This window comes from Andrena cerasifolii, chromosome 4, assembly GCF_050908995.1.
Source record: "Andrena cerasifolii isolate SP2316 chromosome 4, iyAndCera1_principal, whole genome shotgun sequence".
Classification (NCBI taxonomy): Eukaryota; Metazoa; Arthropoda; class Insecta; order Hymenoptera; family Andrenidae; genus Andrena; species Andrena cerasifolii.
The window spans coordinates 15,380,503-15,405,051 of NC_135121.1; the positions used below are offsets into that span (position 1 = coordinate 15,380,503).

General features: G+C 40.8%; 1 protein-coding gene across 1 annotated transcript; it reads left to right on the forward strand.

Moving 5' to 3' along the window:
- The first annotated feature begins 1,149 nt into the window (after nucleotides 1–1,149).
- LOC143367613 (very long chain fatty acid elongase 7) lies at nucleotides 1,150–12,686 on the forward strand. Its single transcript, XM_076809599.1, has 8 exons — nucleotides 1,150–1,989; nucleotides 2,403–2,451; nucleotides 3,084–3,274; nucleotides 4,912–4,992; nucleotides 5,065–5,227; nucleotides 5,865–6,004; nucleotides 9,690–9,880; nucleotides 10,746–12,686. Exons 1-7 carry the CDS (start codon nucleotides 1,924–1,926, stop codon nucleotides 9,852–9,854), a joined length of 855 nt encoding a protein of 284 aa, XP_076665714.1. The 5' UTR covers nucleotides 1,150–1,923; the 3' UTR covers nucleotides 9,855–9,880; nucleotides 10,746–12,686.
- The last annotated feature ends 11,863 nt before the right edge of the window (nucleotides 12,687–24,549 follow it).

Sequence of the window (24,549 nt, forward strand, 5' to 3'; positions counted from 1 at the left end):
TTGCAACACTTGCTACATTTTTCTGGCTTTACCTAAGTTTTATCGTTCGTTTGCTATATTTTCGATGTCCGTCGATGAATATATTGCACGTTATTGGTGGCAGGCTTGTTCGTTCGTCGAACATGTTGTACGAAGGTGTTAGGAAATCGCAATTCGCTAATCAAAGCTTTGCAATATAATAATGATGCAGAAACTTTCTAATATTCGAACTCATGAAATTTAACTTCCATTTGCCCCCATCAATTTAATCATTTTCACGTCGGAGCACTAAAGGCACCGTTGCTTTGTTGAAAGTGGATCTTTGATATTTGCGATAAAAGTTTTAGTGACCCGCAATGCGAATTACCTATTCACCATGCATGGAGCATGCAATCACGACTTCTTTGTGTATCCTAATCAAAAAATAATGCACGTGTGTCGCATTAAAAATTCAGAAGCGTTCAGAAATTATTGGCCTACGCGTACACCAGCATAAATATAACAATCCCTACTACAGAACGCTTTAATGCGCCACAGATAATGGAACGGTTCTGTAATTTCATTGACCCTTTAATATATCGTCATTAGGTGTCACAGATTTTCATTGGAAATGTATTTTTATCACTTCCGATTTGCATTCCCGCCGCAGCAAACTGCGTTAACGAAAACGCTTGATATTTAATTATCGGCGTAGTCGAGTTGAACGTGTAACTCTGACGAACAATGCGAAACGCTCGTATGCATAATTAATTAGAAAAACCGGCATAACGATCGCGATAATCGAATGGAGTTTCCGATCGTCAAAAGTCATGAAATTCTGCCCCCTCCCTCGCGCAATTGCCTGTAAATTGCAGAATTGAACGAACTCCCGTTAACATAATACGAACGGCGAGAGCCTGCTAAACATGCCAAAGTTATCCTGCTCTACTTTATCGTTTTGTTTCCAACCTACCGTATCAAATAATAGAAACAAATTTATCCGACGCATTTGCAGTGGTTGTCCATTCCAGTCCCTCCTCCCCATGCGTTGTATAGGGGTGTTAGAAAAGTCCCTGCCCTGTAGGTGCGCTGATTTGCACGTGAATCATCGGCACACGCTCGCAGCTCTAAAAGGTACATTTTTTACAGAATAATTAATTTCTGAATGTAAAGTAAGTGGAAGGGTTGTGTTGCAATTTGTTCGCTGCACTGACATCTTTGCAAGCAGTTCAATTTTATTTTAATATTGCCACCACAATCACCCGAATTTAATACGATTACATTAAATATTATTATTTATTTATTGCTTTGCACCAGAAACTATATTAAGTATTAACACAATTTCTACCCTCTTCCATGTTAAATGAATATATTCGAATTATGAGTCAAAGAAGTGTGGAGAGGCTCTTAGAAAGCAGCGAAAATGTTACTGATATAAAGCTACAACAATCGAAGATTGCAAGATTGAAGTATCTACTCCCATCGCTTCAATTATCCCGACTTCCACAAATTTTTCTCATCGAGTATAAACCAAGCTGACAAAACTAAATCTCCTAAAAATTAATTTCAACTATCGAAGCAAGCAGCTATGCAAAGTTTCCATTAATTAATCTGCACCAGGCGCGGACGTGAACGTGGAAATAAATAGAAATTCGTTTCTCACATTTTGCTTCGTGTGTTCCGAGCGTTGGGGTGGCGTAATCAGAATCGTAACGATCAGACACGATCTATAGCGAATATGCAAATAATATGCTTCACCGTGCAGGTCTTGAACGCGTTTCTTTATCGTATTAAAATAGGGTGTGCGAGAAACCCTTTACAGGGAACTGTGCTTGTGTGTTACGTACCTGTCCCCGAGCCACTGCTAGGGGTGCTTGCCCTGCGGATGAACTTAGACAGTAGGTTGCTGCCACGAAAGACGGTGTTAACGTCGATAGCCACCGTTCGAATCATTCAGCAACCCGAATGTCAGTCGATATCTGCAAACTCGACGGCCAGGATGGGAAAGGGCTCCCAATTCACGTGCCACAGGTACTTTCTTCCATTCCATCAACCTCTCAGACACTGCTTTGCAATCTATTTCATGCGCCTCGCATGCTTTCGCTTATCATTTTATTGATTGAAATTCAGTTCCAGCCTCGAACAGTGTTTAGTACGCGATCCTGCGCAACGTAGCTTTGCGAAACAGTTTGCGCCCTGACAAAGGCGTAAAATTTTATACGAAACGTTCAGAGACTAACTAACTTTTATTTTATGCGCGAGTAGGAACAATTGCACGTTCTACTTTAACGAGGTTTAGTTGACGATCAGTTTTTGGTGAAAATTTTCAAGCGTTTCGAACCTTCCAAAGGTTTGTCGTTTAGTATGTTGTTGCATTATAAGTAGGTACTTGCTTGTGGCATTATTCGTTTAATTCTGATGGATCTATTCTTTGGTGATTCAAGAATGTGGGACTCGTGGAAACGTATCGTTACGTCATGGAAGAAGCGGCAGGTCAGTCTCACAATTTCTCTTAATTTATTCGTCTTTAAATAAATTGTATTACACTGCACTGTGAAATGATGTGGAGCAGCTTTAGTGAAATTGCTGCTTTAGAAACGAAAGTTACAATACTAAACGGTTTTCGACTTCATATTATATACATATAAACGTTAGCACACATGCTAGTAATAATGATACAAATAGCGAAGATACGTTAAGTAATTAAAACTCTAAGTATGTCATGCACAAGTGGTCAAAAGAGAGTTTAAAATTTAAAAATGAGATTGTATATTGAATTTAATTCTACTCTTCACTCGCCACGTTGGTATTACTGATCTAGTTTATGGAATCCTTTCATTTTATTTCCTATACGACGAAATATAGTTCTTTCTTTTTAAATTGAATCAATTATTCTGATCATTGGTATAAAATTTCGCAGACATAAACAACACTGTATGTAACTTGTTATCGGTGTGAATAATAATAATATAAATTTATTAGTTTAATCAATTTATTAATCCCGTTTATCAGAATGAAAAGTTCAGCAATTAATTTAATAGAAGTTTTAGAAGGAGATTAATAGGTAAGAAGATTAATTAAATAAAAGGAAAAGCTTTGGACTCTTTCTCTGTCTTCATTTCCAGATCCTAGAGTAGCGGACTGGCTCTTAATGGGCAGCCCCGTCCCATTGTTAGGGATTATATCCCTTTATCTGGCGTTCGTTCTTCGCCTCGGTCCACTTTATATGAAGAACCGAAAGCCGTACAATCTGAACAGGGTGATGATTTTTTACAACATCTTTATGGCGACCGGGAGTGGTGCAGTATTCTATGGAGTGAGTTAATTAAGAATTACTTACTCCACGAGTAAGAGTTAGTTTAACGGTAACAGTAATCGAAAATTAATTACTTAATGAATAATTAGACCCTTCATGCAATTCTAATATTTGGGTAGGGTGAGTTAATTGTTCGAAGCAACCAGACTACACGGCATAATTTCTGCTTAATTATCCTTTTTAAATGCTTCTTTATGATAAAGTAAATAGCACCATTACATGAAATATAAGAGAACAGGTGTTTTCGAAATTAATATCTCCCATGTATGCGCAAGAAAAATTAATGAAAATTCTGTACTTGTTAAAGCAAATTGATTTTCAAACATTTGCCCATTTTTAAAACAGAATCTGCACGTGTGCTACCAACACGCTTGTGTCCTAATTAATTACTAATTTAATTGCATTTAATCTGGATTTTAATAAGTTGCCCTACAAATTAACAGATTTCTGATATAGTATGCAACGAGTTACGTAATAAATATTTATACTTTATTAAAGTTTGTCCGATCGCGTGCCAGCGAATAATTTATATTTTTATATTAGCTAAAACCGCGAACGAAATTGATATTAAATGAAATGATGAATAACTTAACACGTTTACTGTTGGGCATTCAAATACTTCGAACTGTTTTAGCATGTATACTTTATTTTCCCTTCTGATTTAGCTGATGGATTAATCAGCATGTTAATGAATATGTTCAGTGTTTATAATCACAGTGTGCAGGCAATTTGTAGACGACGCTGGTGATTTAACATTCATATTAAATCGAGCAATGCCGATATTCCCAGTAAATGTGATAATAGATAAATTAGTTCTTCATTTCAATATTTAAATTCCGCTCTGCACATTTATTTATTCACTATTTTTAATGGGATAATAAAAACAAGCAACTGATGAAGCAAAGCTCGCTAATGGGTTTAGTTACATAATTTCTGGAGCGTAAAAGTTCTCTCATTCTGTTTGCATCGCATTTTGAAATTCAAAGAAACTTCCCGTTGCTTTGAAAACTCGGTGTCGAACATAATAATCTTTTGCTTCACTAATTTAATGATTTATAATAAATGACAATACATATTAGATGTATGTTAGTTTTGTGGGCGAAAGCTACCGAATTCCCACAATTTTAACCCCTCAACTGCTGACGGTTTCTATGGAAGCCAGGAATGAGCCATTTCCAAGCGAGACAGAGCGATTCCAGGTAGCACCTTGACGTAAGAGACAGAAAAAAGTCCCGCATCCAGTTATCCATTTCTGCTTAACACTAATGCAGTTAAGGGGTTAAATGTATCTGTAGGTGAGCTCAGGGAGGGCCAATGGCTGTTTTGAGTTAAACAGAGTTAAACTTAATACAGAGTTTTGCCAAATTTCTAACGCTAATTAGTCAAAAGTGTCAATTTTGACGTTGGTCCTTCTTGAACTCACCGATAGATTCTAAGACGACATACTTTATACAGTATTTGCATTGATCTATAGCATTTTGAAATTTTGGATTCCTTAACTGAACGCTAGTAGTCGAAGTTAGTCTACTTTCTTTAAGTAGACGAAGTCAGTTTCGAAACTGTTTTTAGTGTCTGTTGCATTATTATTCGCTGCTCTTATACTACTTAAAATATATCTTATGCCCTTGCACTTTCAGCTGCTTACTTCTGGTTTCACTACGAAATTCTCCCTAGGATGCGAGCCCCTTACCATTTCTTACGATCCGGAATCTTATGGCGTAAGTGATGAAACTACGAATTTTAATATAATTGCTTGTAACAATTTACTATTATTGTATCGTTATTACTAGATGACTCGATGGGTATGGAGGCTACTAATGTTAAAACTGGCCGAACTAATCGATACCGTCATCTTCATTCTGAGGAAGAAGTACAATCAAGCATCCTTTCTTCACGTTTATCATCATACATCCACCGCTATTCTTTCATGGATAGCGTGCAAATTTGTCCCAGGTATACCTCCACGTTCTGGCGTCAGCTTATTCCTACTAATTGTTTAATTTGTTTAAATTAGTGTTTACTTAATAATCATACTTGCAAAACGCTTGTGGGCTATGAATTCATCATTTACAGCACACGAAGGTTTAATAATTACGCTTCCATTTTTAAATATTTCTGCGTAACAAGTACTCTAATTTTCCTGTTCACAATATTCTGTTGCCAGTCACAGAGTTCATATCGAATTTTCAGTCTTAGAAGACCCGACATACTACTACTCGCAATCACCTCAGTATATTAAACAAAAGCAGTACTTTCAAATTTACACAAGTTTCACTTCACATGAAACCCAGCTTTCACAACCCTGAATCCAGACAATTCCCTTAAACTCTACCAGATATACTGCCAAAAAGATTATCCAAACCTTTGGGAGTAAGTTTCCCAACTATTCATTGGTTTTTGAAAACCATCGAAACAGCTTATTATAAATAGCATTTAAATCTTCGAATCCTACTGTTTTTCTGTTGCTAAGTATCAAATAAAATTGTTTTTCCCAAGTCAAAGCGTTAGCAACTACCATCGCTGTCCCAGCCTATTGCACATCGAGTACATCGTATTCCCTTTCGAACAGTATACATTATTTTATTCGTAGGTGCCATGTGGACGTTCGCGATGATGCCGAACTGCATAGTGCACGTGATCATGTACTCCTATTATCTCCTCGCCTGCTTCGGCCCAGAAATGCAGAAGAGGATCGCGCCTTGGAAACAATACATTACGGGGTTACAAATGGTACGTTTCCATTTTCTATCTGACTCCACTATCTGGTACGTAGCATGCAGAAGCCCGTGATGCATATATTGTCGCGGGACGCTCGTTGCGCTGACTAAATCGCCGGGCCGGGAATGTCGCTCCCTCGTTTCGCTACGTACGCGTGCACGCCCGCGAGCACGGTGTCGCGTAATCGTAAAATTACATTCCATCCGGTGAGAATTTTTCAAAAGCGCGATTGCCATTGACGTCCGAGGGCTGCCACGCCAGCTACACGCCGGCGACAGAGTACATTAATCTCAGCCAATAACGCGCGCGCGATGGAAAACAACTAGTAACCAATTACGGACCTTTCATACGGCAGAAACGCATTCGCGAAAATATTTGTGAAACTGATAAACGGATAACGGTGATGGTACGGGACGCGCGTGAATGCATGGTTTTTAAGAGGTAGGGGAATGTTGTATCGAAGTATAATAACACTTTGCACTTCAGCTGTTAGATGCTTTTTGGGCGTAACAAAGTTTAAATTCACGTTACACATTGATATCACTGAATTATGTAAAAGTGATCCAGTTTGTGAAGCGCAGAGTCAAATGAATTATTCAGTCCGAAAATCATTGTACTATATTATTTTTTTATTCCAATGTTTAGTATTGAATAAACAAAGCATTAGGCAATATATCGGTGATCGATTGATGAGCGAGTATGTCGGAGTGCAAATGGTTTGGTTGCGAATCTGTTGCGAAATTTGAGGAAGGCTGGGAAAGATGGAAAGTTTGGATATGGTTCATAGAACTCCTCACGAGTTCCGAAAATAGTAGAATCGGGAGCGGCATAAGGAAGGGTTTTTCTTTTTAAATAATGCGAAACAAGTTGAATTGGCAGTTCGGATCACTGTTCCCTGTTTAGATTATTCTTACTGGGTTCCTAGCTATGTTCGTACTAATTCTTCTGCTCGCTTTAAATTTTGACAAGCAATCTAAAACTGTCGACGTTTCATTAATTAAGCCTGGGGCGAACGAAGATATTTTATAACGTAATCAGAAGTAAAGTTTTCATGTACACCGCAGTATTGAATTACTGTTGCTGCTACTGCATAGAAGCTTGTCGGCTACATAATTCACACGATAAATCAATTAATTTTAACGCAATCCTTGTTTATACCGAAGCCGGGATCACGTGGACAGACGTGTATCGTTTAATATTTGAACAAAAATGACTGGCTCGTACCGCAGTAAAAAATTCAATACGTTTCGCGTAACTAACTGTTACAGTTTACAATTAGATTATTCTTTATGTTTTCACCAGCGTGTCAAGAATCGCGAATGAAACGCACACAGTTGTGAAATATAAATACCGAAGGGAGCGTGGGGCACGATATATATATTTTTTTAATAACGAAATACCGACAATAAATCCTGTTTTAAAAAAAGCCCTTTTGTGTGGCCTCAAAAGCCAGAATGTCGTGTTGCACGCTAGCTCGCTTAATGGCTGCAATAACGTATAAATTCTAATATTCCGCATCAAATACTGCGAAATTCCGTATCAAAAAGTTCATTACACGTTCGACATGTTTTTCTGCAAGTTATTCTTACTTTCATAATTGTATCCATAGTTGAATTTATGTTTCACTGACGTTATTATAAAAAGACCATTGAGAATGTGTTACTGCAATTGGCATGATCTTTGTCTTAAACATCACAATGTGAAGATACTTCTCTTTAGTACACACGGAAGAAAACTACTTCTGACGAAGAAGTAAGGAAGGGCGTGGAATTAGTAATCTCAAATGAAATTGTTACAACAGATTCATACATTTCGAAATTTTTCACCAATTCTAATAACTTTTACTCGATACAGTTATAGGAAAATGTAATGACCGGGGTACGTCTGACCATAGACACTCTCATTTCCCTTGCGCTGCTTGCTTCCGCTGCGTCAAGTGATACGACTCAATCATATCTGCCCTGCCTTGTATCTTGCTACGTATACCTTTCAGTACCTTCTCTATTCTGTACACTGTTTCGAGTAGAAGTGTTTAGATTAATAGAAGCTTTGTAAGGACCACCTTTAAATTCCCCAACAATTTCAGGTTACACCATTATTTACACTATCAAGAAGCTTTGTAAATTATCTCTCCCACGTAAAATGAAAGAAACCATCACGCGATGAAATTTGAAAATGAAAATTATCCCCTCGTAACAGAATTAATAAACACCTTGTATATTTATATCCTTATCAATGCTGGAGTTAAACCTTCGTTTCTCGTTCGTTTTAATCGAAACATTATAGCGCAACGATATGTAGTGCAAATTACGGCGTTTAATGCGAGAAAGAGGAATATAGAGAGTCCTGCGTTAAATTCTATAATGAAAATATGCATGTAAATCCCTCACCTCTTCCGAGAACAATCGCAAGTGAAAGAATTTCATTGAATCTGCCACTCACCCAAACGATCGCGGGAGAAATGTATGAAAACTACTCGAGCACAGAATGCTGCTGTAGTTTTAGGTTTCGAGTCGCGGTCGAAAGGCGCAATATGTTCCCCGAATGAATACGAAGCCCACGACCAGCCGTGTGCCCTGTTTGGCGCGGAACGTGTGTATTGGCCCATATTCGCCACTCGCCCCTTCCTAACTCGATAACCAGGTTTTCCACGAGGGTCGAAAGGGACGTAAGTGGCCGATGCAGAATTACACGTGCACCATTCGCGGATAACGATTCGATTTGCGTTCGAGTCCCGAGAGGAACAACAGCGCGTTGCAATGGCGGCCGTTTGAGGGGAGGGGGAGTGGCCCCGGTACGGTTTTTAATTAAATAATCCGCCGGTAAAGAACTTTTATTTCTGGTGAGATATCGACGGGACGATTTATCGGGTTACGTGGTCGTTTAATTTCAACCAAAGTGTTCATATCCGGCGAGGGTGGAGGGTGGGTTGGAGGGATGAAGAGTAGCGTGACGGGGTAAAGTGTCGCTTCACGTATAACGCGGGGAGATTGAGCTTAAGGATCTTGTTATGCGTGAACAACGTTGTTCTCGTTTCGAGTTTTCTCCTGGAGCAGATGTATTATTTCCCCTTTTTTATTGTTCTTGGTTTTCCAGTTCTCTGTTTGAAAATGGATAATACGCTGTCAGTACCTTGTTGTGTCATTCGAGATACGTAGGTACTTGACTGTACGAAATGAGAACCTCAGAACTGACCGTTCTTAGACATTAAGTAGTAGTGCGAATCAGTCTTTAAATATTCGGTAGGGTGGGATCTACTTGTGTAGGGTAAGAAGAGAGCGTGGAATTTACGTATTATGCAGACAATTTATTAAAATTTAACAGTAGATTGGAACTGACGTATGAGTAAACCTACAATTAATTATATACGATGTTGTGAGCGAAAAAATTAAATTGGGAATACTATCATGTTTTTTACATTAACTATTATACAGTAAATTTCAGAAAATTGTGAGGCCTAACAAGTAAAACTTTTGTATTGAATGAATAAAACCTCCATAAATGTTTATACTTTAACGAATCGAAAAGTTTTGTGTGAAAATTGGTCGATGATCGTTATTGTTTATAAATCTGTTCTGTCTATTGTACGACTACTTCCAGTCCACCGATACTATTTTAAAACATAACGTAGCTAAGTAGTTATATTCTCGAATGGTGCATTCGAAATTGTTGGATTCATGTTCATTTGTGGTTACAGATCCAGTTTGTCATCATGATAGGGCACACGTTTCAAGCTCTCTTGCCCTCCTGCGAGCCAAATCGAAAACCAGTCGCTTACATTTACATGTCTCAGATCCTTGCCATGTTTTACATGTTCTGTGATTATTATAAGAAATCGTATCTCAGAAAGAAGTCGGAGTAACGAATTAACGGGCGACGAAGGTCAGGGTGAGTAAACGAAACGAGGTTTCGAAAATTCCCCAAAAAATACTAAAATTATTTTACCTATATAACTCATTTCACACATTTCCTACGTATATTTCGCATAAACTTCGCAGATTTGAATGTGTTACACTTGCTTAAACAATCTCAACATTTCCAACCCCCACAATCCATTTGCTATTAATTTTTTTTATAAAGTCTATAAGTACATAACTTTAGTCTTTGTTCCCCTCAGCATGGCTCAATAATTATACTAATTTCAGGTGGAAAAATTAAGTACGACACCTCATGCTATACAATATTCTCAGACCAGTTACATACGCAATACCTATTACTCGAATAAAATTCTGTTCATTCTTGTACATACCTACAACTTGTATCTATTCGCGTCGAAATAAATAATTCGACAGCCAATTATCTAAACAACATTGTAAAGTAAAGTATCGCCCGCAGAATCCAATCAACCAAACAGTTATTCCATTAAAATTTTCCCTATTTATCCGAAACAAATTACACTGCTGTTTTTAATCCGTCTTCATTATTCAACCAATATTTCGCTCATCTCGGCTGTGCAACATTATAGCCCAACAGGAGCAGCGACTCGTAATTAGGCGAAAATAACATTTCAGCCATCGGCTCGATGCGTTTTACTCGAAATTTGCCGATTACAGTCTCATTACCCTCCCCACTGTACAAACTTTTGAAATGATTTCATTACGTGGCAACCTACTGATTGACGGTACAATCCAACCGGGTCGATTCATTGTAATCAGCTTTCCCTACTGTCACTCGCCTAGCGCATTTGCCGTTAAAACCGGCACCAGTACCGTGCACGATTATTTTATTGAAAATAAGCATCTTCTGTCGACAGGTCGTTTCAGAGGGTCGCGAAAATCGTGTAGATTCCAGCTTTTATGGGCCTACCCCTCATTAGTCCCGCGCGTGTCCACGTAGTGAGAATTCCGTTGGAGAATCAGAATGGGGCGATCGCAGATGGAGGATATACGACGCGGATGCGTGTCGTTCGGTACATCGCGCGGCTGAAATACACCAGAAAGACATGCACCGTGAACGAAGGGAACCGTTCCGACGGGGGACAGGCCATGATACATATTGTTCACGAGAATGCTTTTAGTCAGATTCTCGTCTCTTTGTCTTTCTCGCCCCACCGTATCGAGACATATTACATTCTGTTTCTGTGTAATATCGACAGCAGTGGCGTAGCCGTGACGGTTTCCGCGACCGTAGTCGTGACCGGCTATTTCCTTCAAATCTGCCAGCCATTAGAGATCGACGTGCACGTTCGATTTTCTTTTCGCGCAGCATTTCTATCTCGTTTTTTATTTTGAGTAGAGAATAATTGAGGACCTTGCAGCAAGAGGGGTGCAGCTCTATTTTTTGAGTTATGATGTGTAATATACGTGAAAAATATTCTACATCGTTTGGTGCACGTTTCATGCAAGTCCGATAAGAAATGAGCGATTTATTGCAAATAAATGAAAATAGAAATATTAATATTAATAAAAATATTAATACTTTCATTAATATTTTTATTAATATTAATATTGCTATTTTTATAGAATATTTTTTCGCCAAAAATAGAAATAAAAACTTATCAACTCGTTAACTACTACTTATTGTGTGAAAATATATATTTTTCAATTAGTGTTCTCCTTTTAATGTTAAGTCGAAGCAATAAGGAAAAAGGATTATGGTGGCAGATGTTTAAAAGGAGAGATAATGTATTTTGAGGCGTTGTTTGGATTTTAGCACCGTGCTTTTGAAACTCGACTCTATTACGATTGTAGGAATCGTTAAGTAGGTTGCTGAATAGTTTATTTCCTGTTTTGGAATTTGGTTTTATATAAAGATATGTCCGTGTTTGGTGGACATGGATTTCGTTCACTTTGATTCATATTTTGTAGGAAATATTTCGTTGCACTTGCGACAATGTCTCGTAAAATACAATATTTCATGAGGTATTCATTTAGGTTTATAGCTACCACCTCCCTGATTTTTATCTCGTAGTTTTTTATACCTGGTCCCTGGTTTATTCTAGGAAATATCTAGATTCTAATTTGATTTAACTTAAAAAATACCATATACATATATTGGACACGAGTAAAAGAGCTGCCTCGACGAGTTCTATCTTAAAAAGGACACATTATGAAATAATAATTTGATTAGAAAATAGTAAAGAAATTAGAAGTCGAAATAAATACATTGCAAAAGAAAGGGAAAGAGCGTTGATGAAGAAAATTGTTTCTAAAAATAATGTTTCTATATATTCAAACGTGTCAATTGACACAGCAGTGTTAAAATGGTAGGAAATAAAAGAAGCAAGAATCCTTAGAGAAGTAGTAGCATACAAATGGAGAACGTATAGCGCCATAAGACGACTTCGATAATTTTAATATCCAGCGAATGCAATTACCAGTAGTGTAGTAGTTTCTAGAGAAAAACACAAAATATTAATATCTAATCAGCCACCTTGCAACAAAACCAATGTATTTCTATCTGAAGGAATGAAGTCAAATTTCATTTAGCAAAATGGAAAATAAGTTATTTAACACTAATAGGCATTAAATATATTCGCTTGTACGAATTAATTTGCCCCGCCTAAAGATAACGATGCAGACAAGATAAGCGTGTGGTAGAGGTAAAAATTTCCATAAATAATCCTAAGAAAATAAACTATAGTTACAATTATAGATCTCGAAGCGAAACTTACTCGATACACACACATATTTTATACACGTATTAGAATAACAAACCAAAATGTTTGTAATAAATATTATGGAATACAGGAATAGAGCAGTGTTTTACATTAATTATTCCTAACAACCTCTCCAACTTATTTTCCAATTACTGTCAAACCATTCAAAAGAGCCTTTAAATTCAAACCTTTTCATGAATAATTTCATAAAAATAACATTAAAAACATAAACACTTAATTATTCACTTCCAAGCATCAAAGTAACACCTCGCTCCCCCAAAAGCAGCCTACACGAATTAAAGAAATTAAAGGTGCTAACCGTGCTGCAATAATTCCAGCAATTCAAGTCTGGACTACTAAACTCCAAACCTCCGCGAACCATTCAATCAGCATATACATACTTCTCCCTTTTCCACAACACAATAGTTTCCCCACGTCGCAAAGCCTACCCGGAAGACTCACTCTAGTATCATTAATTACTTAGCTCGCGACACTTTTTGCCACCGCGTTAGCAAAACACGTGTCCCATTCAGTGTTTCTGGCGAGCAGTCCCCTTCAGCTACTGTCACGCATTCCTATTTGATCGAGAGCTTTTTGCCAGGGTTCGCACGCCCGCTCAAATGCTCGAGCTTTAAGCTTTAACGCCAAGGCATTTGAATGCATATCTCTTTTTGCGGACAGCCACACACAGCGGCCATTTTCCGTGTACATGGCAAGGCGTTCACCCCCTCGTGGATACGCGTGTCCGAAAGGGTGGCGTTAGAGCCGTCGTTTTCCTGGCCAACCGAAATTAGCATAGGGGGATTAGCGCGTCCGTGGCTTAAAGTCGACACGCATGGTTGCATGCCGATAAGACTTTATTAACGTCGGCTTTATTTATCCTTGCAATTTCGACCGGCGCGTAGCCACCCTCCACTCCAACGCGGCTTCGTGTACCTTACTCTGGGACAGTGACACGGGCGCGGGTCTGATGCAGCGATAGTGTGTCAGGTGACTAACAAGGGAAGATCCCGAACCCGGAAATTCAAAAAGTTCTGAAACTTTGTGAATATGTAGGGGATACCCTTCTGATTACAGCGCAATTTTTGTTTGCCGCCCAAATTCACTCGAAGGGGGTGAAATTAACCCCTGAAAATTCGGCTATTTTTTGTGTTATAACTCGCGAACTGTAAGAAATAGAAAAAAAAATTCAAGACAAAAGTTACTTGTTTTAATCGGATCTATCATTTGGTGAAAAAAATATTTTACAGTTCACGCGTTACAACACAAAATTAAAAAAATAACCGGATATTTAGGGGTCAATTACACCACCTTAGAGTGAATTTTGGCAGCAAACAAAAATTACTTTGTAATCAGGAGGAAATTTCCTATATATTCACAAAGTTACAGAATGTTTTGAATTTTCGGCTTCGGGATCTTCCCTTGTAAGTAAGGAAATGAATCCAAGTAAGTAAGTAAGGAAATGGAACCCTTTCATTAGATGTTAAATCAACATTTTTCAATTTCAAATTTTCATTCATCCCTTCTGCGTTAAAGGGGAGTTTTGGCAGCAGGATAAACTCCGCTGTCGATAAGCGTTATCCAGAATTGAACTCAGTACTGGGTTATTAAATTATACAAGTATATTTACTCTCAATCAACTGAGTTTCAAACGATAATTGCAAACACTAATGTATGTCTGGCAATACTCTAAACCTACTGTGTTATCAGAAGAAACACAGTATTTATAATATTGTCTGAGTACAGGATATAATTTTGAATTTTTCACTAAAAGACGATGTGTACTCTCACAGATACAATTCGCCTTGAAACACGCAAACAGTCCTGTCCCCTTACTCTCCTCTCATTTCACTTTAACAAGGGAAGATGGGGATTAGCGTTCGTTGCATTGAATTAATAATATTGCAAAGTTCGCAGGAGGTGATCTACCTACGTTTCCCTCCTCCCCCGAAGAAGGGAATGGCTGCGCCCTGCGCATCTTTGGACGCAATACTTACGACACGTGGGGAAAAAAAAGTAGGAAAGGGGATCTTTCCGCGGGAAATGTACGATCGTGTGGTCCCCGGCCATTTCGTCTCCGCTCCCTTGAATTCATTTTTTAGATTTCGCGAGTTCCCTCGTGTCCAACATCGCAAACTTCTCGCCGTGCCGCGAATCATGGGCTCTGCGAATTTCAAGCAGCGAGACAAAGGGTCGCCATTTCACCCCCAAGTATACAGGTTCGCCTTATCTACGCCGACAAAATTACGATCTCGATCTCGAGTCAAATCTGTTTCATCGATACTATTCGTACGATTAGCGCCACTCCCTCTTTTCCCTTCAGTTCTTCTTCTTCTTCCCTCCTGCCCGCAAATACCGGCTCCGCCGCTATTTGTTCGAATGACAACGCAAATTTGCACAGTCCTCGTTTTCCACGAAAATAAACACGGAAACCGGAACAATACACCGTCGCATTTTTACGCAACGAGAATCCCCTTGATTGTTAACGTGCATTTGCATTCGGGGGGGGGGGGGGGGGGAAGAAGCATAAGTCGCAAGCTCGGCGATAGACAACGGCGCACTGGTTCGCATTAAACATCCCCTGCTTCCATTTAATATACAAAAATCAGGATCGTCGTCGAGCGTCTTCCAACAGCGGACGGTGCTCAAACAGCCAAAAGTGTGCGTTTCGAATTGAAAACTCTATGGGTGAGGGGGGGGGGTGGAGGAGAGCTGAGATTGTCTCGTCCAAAGCTCTGTGCACGTGAACCGTGAAATATTTTGCAAGAATATAAATTGTGCTGCGACGAACACGCGCAACGCTGAAATTTTGACATCGTACGGCTTACCAAGAAACAATGTCCCTTTTCAGCTATTGAAAGTTTTGATTTTTTATAGAGAATCGTCCGCCCGTAGCGCGTGTTCGTGATTGGTTGTCGTGGCCAATATGGTGAAATTTATAGGATGGGATCGTTTGTATCGCGATTCTATGTGCCACCGCGCAGCTGGTTGCTTAAATACCAGGCAATGGAGATACACACACCCTGAGCAGATACAACGGAGCCAGCCACGCAGGCTACTGCAGCCAATTTTGGACCTTTGGCACGATTCGAAAGCTCGTTTGAACCGTTCGTCGTAATCGTATATTCATTTCTGTGCCAGGACGGCTGCCATTTACACTCTTTGATAATAATGGCCTTGGAATCGATTTGTTTTTATGCTAGCGGATAAAAGTACGTGTATTTTTCGTATGCAGAGGCTTCCTGAATAGCGCGTGTATAATTTAGGTGGCAGATTTGGTTCGGAAAATTGGAGGAAGGTGTTTTATTACGTGCCGCGTGGGCCGCTGGCGGTGGTCGATATTTATTGTAAGTAATAGTTTCGGCAGAGGAGTAATTCTGGAGAGGGTAATAAATGATTTGCTTTGAACGTCGTGATAATAACTGGATTGCCAGTGGGAAATTGTAAAATGAGTGTCTTCCGCGAAAACACGAATCCTGGATTTCGTCATAATGCAGAAATAGGGGTGGATCACGGTATTTACGATCGGTATAAAACATAAATCGTTGCGACGGGGATGTTAAGCGTGCTCGGTGACGGCATGTTGGAATTTAATAACCACCGAGCACAGACTTGAACCCGTTTAGAATTTAATACTAATTTAAAAGAGATTAGTTCAGTATCCGGCGCTAGACAAGGATCACCACCCCCTCTCATCCGCCCCCTTCGTCCCGGGGGCGAATTTCAGGGGCAGTAACCGGGCACAGAAGCCGTGTTCCCATGGGGGGGAAAGCGGCTTACTTAATTGAGCTTAATTTAAATTTAATTTAATTTCCTCCTCCGCTCTCCTTTCTGCCGCTCTACTGTGCTGGTAGACACGCGTGTCTTTCTTCATTTTTTGAAATCTTTGGGACGAAGGGTGGCGGAATTAAGTAAAAATAGGCGCAGTTGGGGTCGTTAGTAATGGAAATTAATTATCGCGTGGGGTGCATGCAAATACATTTATATTATGCCTGTTAAATAATTGTGGAATGGGGGACTGATGACATAATAAACCACTCGAGTAGCAAACTTATGAATAACATCACTGTCATTAGCAATTACGTATAATATTAGCTGTAAATCTTTTTACCCCCTGCGAAACACATCCGACTTCCTCTGATTGAATCGAAATTGTGGAACAAGCGTACAACAATCAACTTACTAAGCAATAATTACAAGTGCTCTGCGTCGTCGCGAATTACACAATTCTTCCAACGATTCTCAGCCACTGGTTTCCAGGCTAATGAGAAAAATAATGCCCCTCGCTCGGTTCGATGGAGAAAAATTGTTTCCCTGATTCACGGATTCGCGGCGTAAAGCCACGCGATACATAATCAACCTAACGTCCGATGATTTACTCTGGATGTAAATCATTGAGGTTCTCGAGGTGGCGCGTCAAAGTCCACCGCGGTGTCCCAGACGTGAATTTCGAGAGACGATTCCAGCACCAGCTCCTCCACGAGCCTGCTGGATATCGAAAACCCTCTCGAAAGAAGAAGAAGAAGAGAACTTTCCTGTTCTCTGTCTGTGTGTGTGTTTTTTCCTATCCCTTTGGCTTCCCCTCTTTCCACGCGAAGGAATTCATCTCGCGAAAAAGTTGGCCGAGCCCTCTCGGTTGTTCTTCCCTCTCGCGCGCGCTGCTCATAATGTGATTGCCCACCCGCGGGAAAAGAAGCTACGGCATCGGAAAGAGGAAGGTTAGAACGCTGCGCGAAGGGAGGGTAACTGATTCGAGCGAAAACTTTGAATATTTACAGCTAGGCCGCGGCTACGCCGTTCTCCAGGGCGCCCTTTAAAATTTATTAGCGAATATCGATGAAATTCCATTGTGGCGTTGGATTTGAGGGCAGGGGGATGCTGGTTGGGGTGTTCGGCTAGATGAATCTCGGGCGAGAGAGGCGTGTTTGGGGTTGAGGCTGGTGGTGGTTCGTATCACACGAAGGCGAACCTTAGAAAGGAGGGTGGAAATATAAATTGCAGTGATCACGTTGAAGTGTTAATTTTGCTGTAATTCGAAAGGCAGAATTACGATTTTTGAACACCTGGTTTCAAAAGCTTGTCAAAAGTAGGAGAATTGTTGTTTTTAATAAAACTGACATGAGGGGCTGAAGGAATTAATGCATAATCATATTTACATAGTCAAATGGTAAAAAATCGTCCGTTCGAAAAAATGGTACCTAATATGAAACACCTAGGAAATTTGTAAAGAAAACTGAAAAATCTTTACCTTTTTTTTACTACAAATGAAGATTTATTAAGTTGAAGATACAAATAAACAAATATATCATACATCATTTTTGGAATTTGTTTCTGCTGTCTGCATCTCCTACACATTGGGCACGTGAATAATACGTCGGAAGCCCCACATTCTTCGTACGCCCACTGAAAGCAGCGAATGCATTGGGTCCACTTTTCCTTGTCATCGTTTTTATAATTACCATCGCGAAATAAGCACTCCGCATCATCCTCGTCATCGTCATTATCAACTTCATCTATGTTACTCGGTATGTTCCATATTACGTACACACATGTTCCGATAAGAAATTAAGAATTATACTAAGAAGAAGATAATTTTTTGGTGTACTATTGTTGAATAATTAAGAACACACATATTTAATGATAAATTATACCGGAATAATAATTTGTAACATACCTTCACTACAATATTTAACTGTTAGATGCACTTTTCAGAAACTTTTACACTCCACGAAAAATATAAAAGTCTCTCCTTCAATGATGGATGCTCGACTGATGCTCAATTGTCAGTATAATCGTCTATTGTGTCTAGGGATTCAGTATACACGATTGCCCGAAGAGTTCGTTATTACTTTATCGAAATATTACGAAGTTCCATATTACGCGCTGTTCCATATTACCTACCTTTACTCTAAATGAACCTGATACTACGATATTATAAAATAGAGATACAAAACTGTGGATCACAGATCAGAGACCAATGTCTCTAAAACCAAGTTGGAGAATAAAATGTTTGTGTCTTAGGAATATTTAAAATAAAAGTTGAAAAATAGTAACCTGTTCCAAGAGATGATCATTTCTCCTCCTTCGGTGATATACGTACCTACGCTGAACAATTCGATTTTCCCAAAATGGCTCTGATTAAATAGACAAGGGTCCCAGTTAAGGAAACGCTGTTTCCCTTCGAGGGGTAAGAAGGAAACTCGGTGTTAAATTTCCCAAACACAAGAAAGGGAAAAAATTCTGTTGTTCCTTATGCAGATTGTGTACAATTTATACAGAACGGTTTTGTAATTCAAACTGGCACGAACGTGGCATTAACTCCCGCGTGCAACTAGCCGAGCCCTTTCCCCCGAAGCTCGGGTTAAAACAGCGACACTTTCCTTTTAATGCGCGGCGGAATAAAACATCATTCGGTTAGGCGAAGTTCCGCGGATATTTTTTTTCTACTTCCGTCGACTTTTACACATAGAGCCCTGAATATTCATCGGCGAAGTACGACGGGAAAGTTCAATCTGCAAGAAGTGGACAGACGACTTCGTTAGGGCCTTCCTTCCCGCCGCCCCCCCCTTCCCGTTTTCCTGTTCAAAGTTTCGATCCCGACTGGAGCCTCGGATAAACTTTGATAAGGTAATATTGTTACCGGTGCCTCTGACAAACGAACGGCCCTCCGCTTCGCCAGGGAGCATGTCCGATGTCACGTCGACGAAGATGGATCAGATATAAAATTAGGAAAATTGTGCGTAAGATGAAAACTTTCGATGATTCCACCTCTATCAGGGAGTTAAGAAGCTCTTCGGCTGGAGATAAGCCCACTGCGGCGGAGGGAGGGGGGAGGGGGAGGAGATAGGAGGTAACGCTTTTAAGGAAAAGTTGAAACTGGGAAAAGCTTGGGGTGGCAGAATTTTTCTTTCTAAACGAGGTTGGCCTTTAAATCATGTAACGACTGTTTGATGATATTAATCCATTCTCAAGTTTTTTACTACAGCACCTATTGTTAGAACGTACAGAATGTAGGTGTATGTAGAATTCGTATTTCTTCGAGAATTCATTATATCTTCATGGAGGAATGAGTGGAATACAGGCAGCAGGGGAGAGTGACAGAACCTGTTAACTAGGCGTCTACAAACCGAAGCCCTCCTTGCAGATGTTCGACAAGTGTCTCGTCCAAGCGTGCACGTGTAAGGACGGGTACAGGCGGGTGTAATGCAACTTGTAATGCAACATATAATGCAACGTGAAGTTTATGCACGCGAAACGAGGGTTTCTCGAACTTAGCCACATATGATTCATTTGCAGCAAATACGTCGAATACACAAGTCGTTATAAAAATGTTTTAATTTTTCATGATGCCAGTATGAATTAAAGTGAGATCTTTGTGGCAAAAGGGAGAGCAAACGCGACGTTAATTGGAGCGTTTCAAGTCATTGGAACTTTCTGTACAACGTATTTCAAAGTCACGAAGCAGAGGCTTCCTTAAGGATTGTATTCAGTCTAACTCTCTGTCATGAAACCTTTGACATCAAAATAGGGGCGAGTTATCTACCCCCTCCCCATTCTGCTTAGAAATGTTAAAAATGCACCAAATCTTGTGCGAAAAGAATATGAACATGAATGCACTATTAAGTAGAATCGAATGTACTATAATACACTACTATTTCGATTTCGAAGGATTCACAAAAGCGACTAACAATCAGATAGAATACTGTCCTTAAAAAAAAGATGCATCCCTAGACGCTAGTCAACTGTCATGATACAAACATTAATTGTACAAAAACTATTAGCGCAGTCTCACCTAGCTGCATACATGCGCCATGGGAAAGGGCCCTTACGTTAAACGTTGCGCGACACCAGTGTGCACCCGGCCTAACACCGATCCCGCGCGCTCACTTTCATCCACTGCGCGCAACAACGCTGCGGACCTAACGAACCGCCAACGATCGCGACGTAAAACGACCATCCGAACGCCGCCGAACGCCATTATCCTTCCCCGCAGTGATCAGGGGCGAGGTAGGAGGTTGAACGAAAGGAAACGAAGAAAGTGCAACGGCTGATCAGGCGGCACCGCCGTTCCTTTTGCAGCTGGTCGAGTTACAGCGTAACAACTCGTAGCTCCCGCGATAAACGGATTACCAGCGGCTACGTGCATCGAACCGAAATTAATTCGGTCGTGGCCGTGGCTGGAACGAGAACAAAGAGGAGGACACCGCGTGGAAATGCCGGGAAGAAGAGGGAAAGCTACGGCGGAGGGGGTGGAAAACAGGAAGGACTTGGCTTATCCGCGGCTTTACCCGTTGTTTGGAACGGGCGGCCGCCTTCGAAATGGGAAAAGGGATGCGGGGGGGGGTGGGGGTGGAAGGAAGTGTCGTTGATGGGGTAGCTAATGAGGGAGAGCGAGGATAATGTCGTTATAATAAGTAGCTGCGGTGGAGGAGGCAAGGTAGTGTTTTATAGCGCGAATGGGTCCGCGCTCCTAAGGACTTTAAATGTCCTTGCAGACGTTAAGTGACTCCGAGTGGAAGCCAGATAGCGCTTTATTGCCATCAGCGTTCCACGTTCTACCGGGCAGCGTCGTTCTCGTTTGCCTGTGGTAGACTGTCACTACTTATCTTGTTCGCGCACACGCCGCGGACCTTTTGTTTCTTAGATATTTCATGGGTGGATTTGCTATTATCTCCTGATAAACGAGAAGCTTTCTAATCGGTACAGAGGGTTCTACTCTTGTTTTATGCTGCGTGGGTTAAAGTGGGAAATAGTGTAGTTCATTGAGGGTGGAAATATTTTCTTTAAGGAACTTCGTGGAATGAGGACGCCCATTAATAGAGCACACTTCTGACACTGTGTGCTTTACGAACACTAAATGGGTTGTAAAACAATGACGCTTTGAACTTGAATTACTGTTTGAACCTCTATCCCAGGTTACTGAGAAATAGTTTCGATAATTTGGGAATAATTAGCTGCGCGAATCAACGACACTTGGAACTAAAGAGATGTCGAAAATAAGTAATGGAACCACCGACGTGGAAGACTAGAGCAATGAATTTCTCCACAACTGTTCCAACACCTCTTTCGTGTTTCCTTAGGGAAATGAATCTCAGCTAAGAACGTGGCGAGTGAAGGCGATGCTTTAGAAAATTATCATACGAGCGACATGTTTCGTTTAATAAAGAAAAAAGAGACAAGAACGAATAATAATGGTAGCAATGACCGGCGCGTGAAAGAATGGCTCGGGGTCGCTGGCAACGGAAATTCTTTGGATGAATATGCATGCGGCGCGTATGTGCGACTATGAAAACATTGTTGGAAATGGTCCCTCTCTCGTTGCACTCTAACTCGATGATTTGTTCCTGCGTTTTACGATGAAAAATTTCCGAAGGCCATAACCCTTCCCTCGTAAATTCTCCGGGAGAGGAGAAAAAAATCGCCCTGAATTTTTGCGTTCCGATAGATTTCTCTCCCCCGCTTCATCCTCCAAGTTTTACGATTTTAAGCCCGCCGCGGTGCATCTTTTATGTTAACGCAAAAATCAAATTCAATCGCTCAACATGCAGCGCACGCAGTGCCGCCCGTCTGACTTATGGCGGTGTACTTCTACTGCGTAAACTTCTACAGCGAGTATGAAGAGTCTCGTTGCTTTTCATTTGCAATGGATACGCAAAATGTAAGTATATCTTCTTGTTGTAGCACAAAACGATTATTTTCACTGCAAATAAAATAAAATCGAACGAATTTTATCGAAGAGACTTGACAGTAATTCTTAATTTCAATGAATTAAGAAGCATTCATAAATCGTTCCTTTCCTTGACAATATTTAAATAGTTATTAGACTAAAACAGGGCCCAGCTTGTACAGTTTTTATATATTTTAAGGCCCAATTCCATTTTTTAAAAGTATCTGCGTGATGTTGAAAAATTTGGAAACAGAATTTAAAAATATGAAAAACTTCGCACACCTTCAACTTTCCTAAAAGTGAATACTAATTCATAGATCACTTATTAAGGTCCCACAGAAAACCTGAAGTCACATAGTCACGCGAACTGTGTATAAAAACATTTTGCTAAAAAGATACGAGCCTAAAAGGATCCTTGGCACACAGAACCTGTCCTCGAAAAAGCAACCGTCTTGCGTAAAGGAGACTATTGTTTCCTCTTTATTATCCGCGTTTTCAAACCGCATCTCGACTGCCAGTTTCACAATCAGCCACAAAGGAATGCACTCGGGAAATTGACCGAGTCCATTTCCTGTTGAACATTGCGCGGAATGCAGTCCGCAGACACAATACGCGGAACGTTGGCCCCCCTATCCCGTCTCTGCCCGTTAAATTCATTCCCTTCAGGGGGGCAGGGGTCAGTCGACGAAGGTGGTGCATTACCGTCAAATGCGTCAGCCGTTTGTTCGGTCGGTAATCTTGCGGAAAAAATCCCCATACTCTCGGAAATGGCGCAATCAGAGAATGCACCGGCGATCGGGGCGATCGTGAGCTCACATGTGCCCGTGCCGAAGAATCGCCCTTCCAGCACCGTGGGAAAGTAATCTTGCCTGTCACGCGGTGAAACAGCCACCGTGAGCAATTAGAGCACCGACATGTTTTAGGGAGACCTGCCTCGTCGATCTTTACTGGCGATTTTTACTCTCATCGACTATGGGAGACATGGCTGTGGCGCTTAGACGGACTGGCGTCAATTAACTCTTCGACGTTCTCACTGGATATGACGCGTACGGACTCGAAACCAGTAAAATGATGACTTAAACCACCCCTAATTCCAAGCGGACTACATTATATCTCAATCTCATCGAAATCCGTGACACGAAGACCTGGCGAGGAATGACCTATTTGTATGTACCATCTTGTCATCCAGAAACTACATACTTGTAACATCTTTCAAAGTTCCCAAAGCCCCTGCACACTGTCCCCTTCGAATGTACAGAAAAATTGGGCATTACCGAAGTGGTCCAGAGACCGATAAATCGGGTCGCCAGCATCCGGCTTGAAACTAGAGGCGATGTAGCGGTGACAGGATCCTTGCGGGCGCCGAGCAGTCCGCCACGTTCGTAACATAATAGAAAACGGAAGTAAGGTGCGAGGAGGCAGAGCAACTGAGGCGCCGGGGGTGTTCGTAGGTGGACAGAGGAGGCCACCCGCCCACTTCGTCATTCCGTGGGTTGCCAGAGACAGCCGCAGAAACTTGAGGATTTATGGTCCTGCGGCCTGCGGATTTTCGTTTTCCACCGAACGACCAGTCGTTCGAAATTCCGTGCCCTCGTACGGCGACGCCGATGGGGACTCAATTAATATTTATGGGGACGGCTCCGTCTCGGTTTGCCTGCTTTTTGCACATCCCCCTTCGTTACCACTATCGCCGCCGCCGACCGGCCCGGCCACATTCGAACGAACCGCAGGATTGGTTAAGCTTCGCCGAGCAAAAACGACTACCGGTTTACGATTAGCTGTACGTTTAACATCGATTTTAACTCCACGCTGCCTTGGCTTTCGCTGGAATTATACTCTTTCCGATTGCTCTGCGCCCCTTCGCGCGCGCTTCCCTGATCGGGGAGTTCTATCGCGGTATTAGGTTGTCAGGAAATGAACCGCGGATTTTTAGCACGATCACCGCGAGAAAGAAGATGGAAGTTCAACGCTAGAACTACTGACGATTAATGTACATTCACTTCTACCAGATCAGTATGAGTATGTAGATATACATCTGTGATATCGCAAAGGATATAAAGAATAAGTTGATTACAATGTTTTATGGTCTTTAATCACTTGGCGGAAAAATTTTGTATGTGGGGTTGATTTCCGAAAAGTAGATTTAACTAGAACTTTATATTTATCTGTCTTACGATATGTTTTACGGGGTATACATAATTATTTTGTGCTGGTGTTTCCTGTTTCCACGTTTAGACCACCTGAATTACATATCTGTAGGGCATCCAGATTTTTTTTGTTTTTAAGATAGCA